Source organism: Equus przewalskii, chromosome 4 (genome assembly GCF_037783145.1).
Source record: "Equus przewalskii isolate Varuska chromosome 4, EquPr2, whole genome shotgun sequence".
Taxonomy (NCBI): Eukaryota; Metazoa; Chordata; class Mammalia; order Perissodactyla; family Equidae; genus Equus; species Equus przewalskii.
This window is the reverse complement of record NC_091834.1, coordinates 71907611-71915110: the sequence shown is the minus strand read 5'-3', so window position 1 is coordinate 71915110 and position 7500 is coordinate 71907611. Positions and strand designations below refer to the sequence as shown.

At 31.8% G+C, this 7500-nt stretch overlaps 1 protein-coding gene across 50 annotated transcripts in view; it reads right to left on the bottom strand.

Annotated features, from left to right (window-relative positions):
• The window catches only part of FOXP2 (forkhead box P2), a 510571-nt gene that overhangs the window by 235844 nt on the left and 267227 nt on the right, over positions 1-7500 (bottom strand). For all 50 annotated transcript variants that reach the window (XM_070616298.1, XM_070616302.1, XM_070616303.1 and 47 more), the window contains one exon: positions 2064-2241. In XM_070616298.1, the coding sequence (XP_070472399.1) occupies positions 2064-2231 (168 nt within the window). In that variant the 5' untranslated portion in view covers positions 2232-2241. The remainder of the gene's footprint in view (positions 1-2063; positions 2242-7500) is intronic.

The following is a 7500-nucleotide window of genomic DNA, read 5'->3' as shown; positions in this document are numbered from 1 at the left end:
CAGGAGGACAAAAATTCAATAACCTGAAGTATCTAAATATATTAATGTAGTTAAAACATAACCAAGGGAAGAGACATTTACAAAGGTTTTTGCATGTTTATTTATTAAATTATTACATATCTTCCTGTAGACACATCCTGAAGTGTCTTTTGTAGATGCCTACTATATCCATTGTGTTAAATCACTTCTAGAAGGCACTCCACAAACCTGCAATACATGACTAAAAGTTTCTGAGTTATCTAAGGGATGTAACCTTTTGTATTTATTCTTGTTTATGATTTACATAAAGAAACTCTAGAACAAAATAAACTTCAAACTCAGGTTATAAACATACCTTACAGATTTTATCATAAAAATGCCTCCAGAGTACTATAAAGTATGGCTATGATTTTACTCTTTTCTTTTCATTTAAGATCTAATCAGAGCTTTGAAGAAAAAGAAAGTTACTCCTTTGCAGTTCCCTTCAGAACCTGTTGTCTGTTAGTACTAAACAGCAGTGTTCATTTTCAATTGTTAATTTCACTTGCCTGTATAAATGCACTCTCTACTGTATTCTCAGACGAAACAGAATTTGACTATAAATTCTTAGGATTCTTACTTAGGGGATTCAGTAGGAATATTATAGCACTATGCTGGTATGACAGTTCCTGCAAATACATTAAAAGAAGAAAAGGGCTATCCTGAAAACTGCATTTATTTAAAGTAACCTGTAAAACAGGATAATCCTGGGACTTTGGGAGGCATTTAATTCCTATGATGGCTAAAACAAAATATTTCAAAACAAAATAAAAACTATCTTCCTAATAATTACTGTCTATGAAAAGGGACATAATCCCAAAATTATAAAGAACAGTGTTATGTTTAACTCTTTTAAAAGATTATTCTTGAAAACAATGCCTACAGGTTAAGACACTATTCAGTACATATACTCTAAGATAACTTTCTAAATGTTGTTGTTATTTAAAATAATGATTCTATTAAATTTTACTCTAGTGTGAGCATTTGTTTTAACTTCTGAGATGCATTCTTTCTAATTATATGCTAACAAAAATGTGAATGATACAGCACTTAATTTGAAACATTTTTCAACAACAATTCATTATATTTTCATTTTAATGATTTTTTTATGTTTGGCCTGAATGCAATACAGAGTTTTAAAGAAATAACCTTGATTTTAAAACAAGAATAATCTTATTTTCAAACAGGTATGCTCATTCTGGCCTAATACAAATGTACGCTTTGAAAGCTTGCTGTTCTCTGTCACTGTTTCCACAGACTGGAATAAGTGAAGAATGGAGTGGCTATTCTTTGGTTGAAAAGAAAATTTCATTGACAAAACAAAATCAGGAAAAATGAATATGTCATATAAACAGATTAATGGACTAGTTAAAAGTGTACCTTTATTGAGCAGTTGTTTACTTTTCTAGATTTAAAGAGAATAACTGTATTTTATGACACACTAGCAGAAAACAAAAAGTGCTCTTTAATGTTATCAAAAGATGTATATTCAAAATATCTTGAAATGAGCTTTCAAGAAAAGCAACAGAAATGATTATAGTGTTTACAGGTTCACAATCTCTCAGCAAATATCAACTAATTAATAGCTAATATTTGCAGCTATCACGGGCAAGCATCTGTGTTGTGAAAAGTCCTTGTGGTCCTTTTCACCTTAGCTCAGACTTGGAAGAAATTCATTGTATAAGCAAGTATCAAGTAATGTGGCCCTCTGGTGGAAAACTAAGTATCACGTTCTGCAGCACAATGTTAAGACAGTCAACTAGAAGCTATAAAATATTTGTTACAAAGCTTTACAGAATCTTCCCCAAATCGCCCTGTGAACTTAATTAATAGCCTGACACTTGAAGGGCACTCTGGTGCTGGTATGACGTAACTAATATGAAAATCCTATCTTTACTCATACTTCAATCATGTTCCAAATAATAATAAATTCTCAGCATCCTTCAGCCTAAAACAGCATGCTCAATTTGCTATGAATACATTTTGCATATTCAAGAAAACAGGCTTATTTGTTTTAAGGAATCACTGAGGAAAACAAAACTTACCTGCTGTTGTTGCAGATGTAGCAGTTCTACTGTGCTTACTTCAGAGCTGGTGTCACCACTTGATCTTCCATCTCTGCTGCCAGCATCTAATTGGCTGCTTAGAGTGCTCATTCCATTTTGATTCATTGAACTGTTGCTTATTGTCTCTGTCGCAGATTCCTGCATCATGACTTAATACCTAAAAGTGATTAAGAAGTATCAATTAACACACGTTACACCTTCACACTTCCATTATCAAGATGTCCCTCTCTGCCAATTACAGAGACAGCATCTTTAGGAGGAAAAAAAAAAAAGGCTTGAAAAGTCATTTACCAAGAAAAGCAATACAAATTCAGCTTTCATCCAGATACTAATCACTGAAATTATGGTTTCTATAAGCAATTTTTGTGTGGTTACATTTAACAGCCAAAGTAACATACCATGCATATAGCATGGTCAATAGCATTTATGAACGACCACATTTTAGAGTCTACCTATAAAACCAGTTTAAATGAAGGCACGATTGCACACTCTGTTCTGTTTCCTATTATCTACCTTTGACAACCATGGATGACTATACAGCCTTATTTTAAATATTCACTATCTTGATTCTGTCAGAATTTTACAGCACATCTTATGCAAGGCTGTTGTTTAATGATGCACAGCTAATCATACAAAATTAAAATTTTGTAAGGGTGTTACAAATCATATGGTATCAACCGATGATAAATAGTATAATGGGTTTCTTTTTTTTTTGTGACTAAATAAAATTTTGCCTTGGAGGCATTTTAAGAAAAAGCTCCTGCTGCAAACACGTCAGATATTGCCTATTTTTTTAATCAAACAGCTCATATTCATTTATTTTTCTGACATTTAAAACATTTAATACTGTCCTTCCTGGGAAGTAATTAAGCTTATGCATGAGCAGCAATCAAACTGTTCACTTGAAGATGACTTAAAACTCAATTTTAACAGAGGCAAATAAACGAAAGATAGAAAATTAATTTTCCAGGCATGTATTAGATATGAAAGCTGGAAATAAAATCTATCAAGAATATCACTAATGATTGTGCTAAAAACAGCATAAATTATGCATATTACCTTCTCTACAGTAATAAATGTTTTATCATTTTCACTGCATAAATATACTGTACTTTCAGGATTGCAATGAGATGTCCTGCCAAGATCAGTGGAAATCCTTGCAGTAAATAAAGAACCAACGTGCTTTTACAAACCAGAATTTCACAGTACATCTTGAATCCGTGGTTTAGAAAGACCAGTTTTGGCTCTCAAAGATATGTGAATCCTATGCCATAACCTAATGGATGCACTTCTCTGTTTTACTTCTACGGACGGAATTTCAGAAGCAACCTGGCTGCGCCGTGACTTTAACAGCAACACTAGACAGACAGTGGACTTCGCCTAAAACTAAAGAAGGACGTTAAACTTATCACTCAATCTAATTTTCTGTTACTATATGACTTCGCTATTTTAGACTTAGTCATATTCTAAGACCTCTGTTTATTAAAAATTTTCAAATGCATTCATTATAAAGCAAATGTAAGCTTAATATCTTTTCGTGTCATAGCGAAATCCTCTTACCCAGATTCTTACAAAATGTGATCATGGACACACATACTCACATAGAGACACAACCACAAACACAGATACATATCCAATAGAGAATTTTTGCATACTAATATTATAATTATTAAAATTAATGGTTATAATTTAATAGTTTTAACAGGTATTTTCATCAAAGCCTAAATTATGAGATTATTTTTATGACTCTAAAGAAATCAATTAAAAAAAAGACCTGCTGATTTATAAAAGACCATCAGTAGCTGGGCTAGTAAAGCAAAATATTATAACAGAAACTACCTATACAACTGAAAGCTGTTCTTATTTAAAAAAAAAAAACAGCAACAAGAAAATCCTAAATTCATAAAGGAAGCAATTGCTGTAACTATAGCAAACAACTTTTGAACGGAATGTGTTTATAAATAAACAGGTTTTGTTAAACATCTTATTGAACACTAACAAAGAAAAATCATACAAATGAAAACTGATACATAGTGATGGATTTTATAAGGAAAAAACAAAGCTAATACTCTTTTCTGAGATTAGGCAGCTAATAAGTATTCAAATTAGGCATAAATTTTACATGCACAATGTTTAAAATATTCAGAGAAAAGGTCTGATTGCCTTTACTAGTTATATGAAAATTGTAATTTGGGTCTTCTCCAACTGCAGAAACAGACAGACATAACTTCGACATATTGCATTTAAATTTTACTTTTGACAATACATCCGGAGTATATATGTATGTGTATGTTTATTATTTATTTATTAGAAATACTATCTCTGGGTGGAGTTTGCAACACAAAAAATCAAAATAAACTATATCTTCAAATGTAGCAGACAGGTGCTGTATTTCATGTTAACCTTTGGGTAGTTAATGTCAGGATCAACTGGATGAATTAAAGAATTCTGCATGTATACTGTGTTAAAAATCAAGGCCATCAAATAATTAAGAATAATCAACAAGCAGCGAGTCATAAATCTAAATCTTTACTACAATTATGAAGAAAGACCTACACAACTTCCAATTCCTATATACCAGAGAATTTTATTATCCCTTGTGGAATTTTTGACTTTCTAAAACCCTAGGGTATAAACTGTGATTTACGTTTTAAGTTCAATCATCTAAGAGTTAAATTATAGTAGAAGAAAAACAGTAACAGTGACAGTACTTTTTCTCTACAAAACAGAAGCATCTGATCCAAGAATAATATACCAAAAGAAGGGCAATTGTGTAATTAGATGATTATAATGTACATTTCACCTAAAGAAGAAAGCTTGGAGTATGTCCATTATAAAGGGGACATATCTTCAAGGATAATGAAGACGCTTTCCAGTATTCACTAAGTTTCTCCTGTGACACCTCTACACCTATTTTCCACTAGAGGAAATATTGCTAACACAATGAGAAGTGCTGTTTACCTTTTACAGTATATTTTAAATAATTACAAATTCAGCATATTCTTTCAAAGTGGATGTGCTTGTGATTCCAAACATATTTAACTAAATTATTCATTCTTCTCAATCCTACCACAAACATTTTACAAAAATCAGTGAAAATAAATTCCAGATCATTAAAGGGAAAGGTGAAACTGGGAGTTGCTGTGTTAATGTCTGTCTGAACTGCTAGTTAAACCTTTAAATCTTTCATCATACACAACTTTTCAGCCACATCAGAAAATAACTCTTCAGATCTTGCACTCCAATGATACAGTTCTTCCTTTCTCCCCGGCATTAAGTTTTCCTTTCTTTCCTTTTTGTTTCTTCTTTTTTTTAAGCAAGTCACTGTACAGATACTTATTCTCTACACCACTTCCCTTTTGAAACATTAAACTGACACTGGAACTGACTGCACAAGATTGCATTTTCTCTTCCTAAACAACTTGAATTGAAAGGTTACTTAGTGTAACAATATTTACTTGCAGAATTGTGTTGTTACCAAGGGTATAATGGATGGTGGCTATGCAGGTTTACGCAAGAATGAGTGAAGCATGAGGCATTAGCCATGTGTTTGACATGTTTCAAATTGCTATAATCCAGCATTAAACACACCCAGCAATTCATGCCATTTCTTGCAGCCATAATCTTGAATAAAGCGTGCACAACCACTTATTATATAAATTAGTATATGACTCCCTGTTATAGTCACAACAGTGCTTTTGTGTTTATTTTGCATCAAGATGTAGTCTTTTATTTGTACAAATAGCAGGATATAAAGACATAGCTCAATTAGACCCCCTTACTTTATGATAGGGTAGTACTAAATGCTAGACTTGTTGGTTTTATTTTTTCCTCTTAGTGTTATAGGTTCCATTGGTATAAAACTGTATTATGTGAGATAGGCATTTGCCAGAGTGATAACAGGAACCTGCATATATCCTATGCCATGTTCACTACAATGTTCAGAAGTCTGAAACTTGACCTGGGCCAGTACAGTTAACTGTGTTATCTCAACCACCACCAGGGACACTACTGGTCCTTGTTGCTTACTCCTTTTCTCTCTGGTCTTTTCTCTCATCTTTTCTCTCACCCTTTCTCTCATCTTCCCTACCTCTCTCGCTTTCTTCTTCTCTTCCACCCACTACTCCCATGTACCTGTATGTATATGTACGTGTATGCATGTATTTAGATTGATCGATCAATCGATTGATTGACCTAATTATATATGTCAAGGATGGTAAGAAGGGAAAAATAACCTCTACTTCCCACTACACTCCCCTATCCACATACACGGACATTCTATCTCATAATCTTGGTGCTTTAGTATTAAACCTCATCTTTTTGGCATCTTACCATTTAATCAAAACAATTGGATGAAAAAAATGTCTTCCTGAAAAACTAAGAATAAACAACAGTACATATAAAAAGTTTATAACTATTCCTGTGAACTTTTTCTTAAACAAAATTATTTACAGTGACATTAATGGACATTTTATGTCCAGTGTCTGGTTTCTCCAAGTGCCTCATTTATTTAACCAAATATATACAGTAAATCCAAAAGATTTTGAATATGACATTTAAAGAAAAGAAAATTATAAAATTAAACAGTTATCACATATTTTTAAATAATTATTAATCATTTAAAATTACAAATATTAAATTTTATTAAATATTTCTATGCATATTCCCAAAAGAAAGGGTTAAGTATGAGCAAAACCTACATATGCAACAAGAAACCATATACATTTACCTCAAAATATCAGCTAAATTCTCATTTTGAAAACTCGACTGTGATGTAAAACTTCTGAAAGAAACTAGCATTTAAATAATGATAACTTTTGTGCTCTAGTGGAATGAATTCATCATGGACACCATGCATGGTGCATTTGAAATCTAGTACTGCTTTGCTAAAAGTCTTTAATGATAAAATGGCCTAATAAATCAAAATGCCAAATATGAAGGACACAGTTGAATATGTAAGAACAAAAATTGAACACATGAATATTTTTAATTTTTAAAAAGTGAAAAAGGATATTTTTTAAAGCATGATTTGGGGAAGAATATCTGTTGTTATGGCAAGTGACATAATCTTTATCATAAGAGTGATGTGATGTTAAGTAAATGAAAATTAAGTTGTTTATGAAAGATTTGCCACTGCTTCTCACTTGTTTAAACAAAATGCCTAAGATACTATTCACAAATTAAGGTTACCATCTTTGGGGAAAAATACTTTAATTAGTAAAAGTTCAAATTTTCATTCAAAAAGGGTTAATATGTCAAATACGCAAAGTTGTAGGATATTTCAACATGGTAATTTTAAAAATAATGATCATGACCACCTTTAAAAAATAGAATACTGTTGATCTTCAACAATAACAAACATCTGGGAATCATAAGAGTAGAAGAAATGAAAATCTTATCTTTCACTTCAATCAGC